Here is a 1,837-nt window from a genome sequence, read left to right on the forward strand (position 1 = left end):
GTTATGATTCACAGTTTTAAATTTAGTATTTTCTGGGGAAAATAAGACAAAAACCATGTAGACCAGATGAACAGATTTTCAATCATATTCATTTGTACATACTATGATTGCCAAACATTAAATATTATAAGCTCACAAGTGCTATTTTTAAGTTAAGGCTCAGTAAAATGGAATATGATACACTCTTAAATTATACTGACCATAATAACTTATAATGCCAAAAACAGCTATGCACACAAAAAATACTCAGGAAATGTCATCTGATGATTTCAAGCATATTTTGTGAATTGTTCCTTAAAGGTACTTTCCCCTAAATTGTTCACATTACTTGATTTTACATGGCCACTTGTACCAAGTGAATGTGCTAAAAGTAAATCTTACTTTTAAAACTGCCCAAGAAGATATGCTGAAAAAGATGTTTGGAAGTATATCACTAATAATCAAAAGTCAGTCCAAGATAACTTCACGACATTAAGCCTCTTCACATTACGTGAGATATTACATAACGCATTGTAATTTAGCATCCCTGATCTTCAGAAGAATTAAGAGGTAGAAAACTTTATCTGGAAGATCTTGTAGTGAAGCAAATTTTTAGAAGGTGTGCCTTGCAATTAGTTCACCAAGCAAATGGCTACACATATACTGGGAAGAAGCAGAATTCTGAGAAAGATGAATAAGGCAAGAACTTAAAAATTTTCATATTTTGGGAGTGATACAAATTCATTCAACATTTTTCTTCCAATTGTTTAAAAACTTGCAAAAGTCAAAGATCACAGATAAGCAAAGTGCTAATTTGCAGAAATGTGGAATTATCCTAAAAAAAGCAGTGCTGGAGGGATAAGGCTAGCAGAGAAACAAATACTGCTCACGTATGCAAAATATCTTACAAAATCAAACCAAAACAGCATCATCACTAGAGAGGAAACTTTTTTGGAGGACATGCTCTTAACACAAAGCTGATTCTTTAAGTAAAAAAAAAAAAACAAAACAAAAGTCAAGCAAATTTCAAGGAACTTCAATTACACAAGGCCAATGGTCTTTTAAAGCTTTAGTAAGCTGCTTCAGTCAGGCACCTTTTCCCTCATACATTCTACTTTTATACACTAGAAATCTTAAACAGGGCATTACCAGTTCCTGTTTTTAGATAACATTCTCAAGGAATAGACTCATCCCTGTAAAAATTGCTTGTTATATACTTATAAGTGGTTAGGTACACATTTATAAAGTCTATCAAATTGTAATATAAAATCAGTTTTGACAATTCTGCATTATATCTTCGTTTGATGAATCAATTCGTAATTTAGAAACTATTAACTCCTTCAGAGTTGTTAGAAGAGCTCAGTTACTGGAGACACTGTGGTGTATGTCCTGTGGCCTCACACAGGGCCTTCTGCATTACCCAAAATGTCATGTTGTTTTCTTCTACCAAGTTAAAGCTGCTGGGTGCTAGTTTGTAACAGTAAAGCTCAATTTTCAGGTTAGTGTCAGTAGGTAGTGAGGACCACCTATTCTGTCACCCCAGCAGAGGGCATGTATCACCACTGTAGACACACATCTGTAAACTTGCACACTAATTTTAATCTTAACAAGGAATTTCAGTGTCTTAGTGGTATTAGTTAAAAGGATGGTTTGAGCATTGTGTCCTTTGTTATTAAGGGTTATGAATAGCTTATTGGAAAACCCAGAGCCTTCTGGATCTGTGAGGTAGTAGGCTTCAACCCTCATCATGCATAGCTCACACTTCTCCGAAGTTGGTATGGCCCGTTTCCTTGGCATGGTCCCTTGCTTCTGCTTGGCCAGTTAATCCCTTCTGACACACCATGCATCTCAGAGTGAA

General features: G+C 35.2%; 1 protein-coding gene across 1 annotated transcript in view; it reads right to left on the reverse strand.

Annotated features, from left to right (window-relative positions):
* Window positions 1-1,027: 1,027 nt before the first annotated feature.
* The window catches only part of YOD1 (YOD1 deubiquitinase), a gene marked incomplete in the record, with an annotated part of 3,610 nt that continues 2,800 nt past the window's right edge, over window positions 1,028-1,837 (reverse strand). Inside the window, 1 exon segment of the mRNA XM_014591859.2 lies at window positions 1,028-1,837. Within this exon segment, the coding sequence (XP_014447345.1) occupies window positions 1,736-1,837 (102 nt within the window).

The sequence above is a fragment of the Tupaia chinensis genome, unplaced genomic scaffold (assembly GCF_000334495.1).
Source record: "Tupaia chinensis unplaced genomic scaffold, TupChi_1.0 Scaffold000627_1, whole genome shotgun sequence".
NCBI lineage: Eukaryota > Metazoa > Chordata > Mammalia > Scandentia > Tupaiidae > Tupaia > Tupaia belangeri.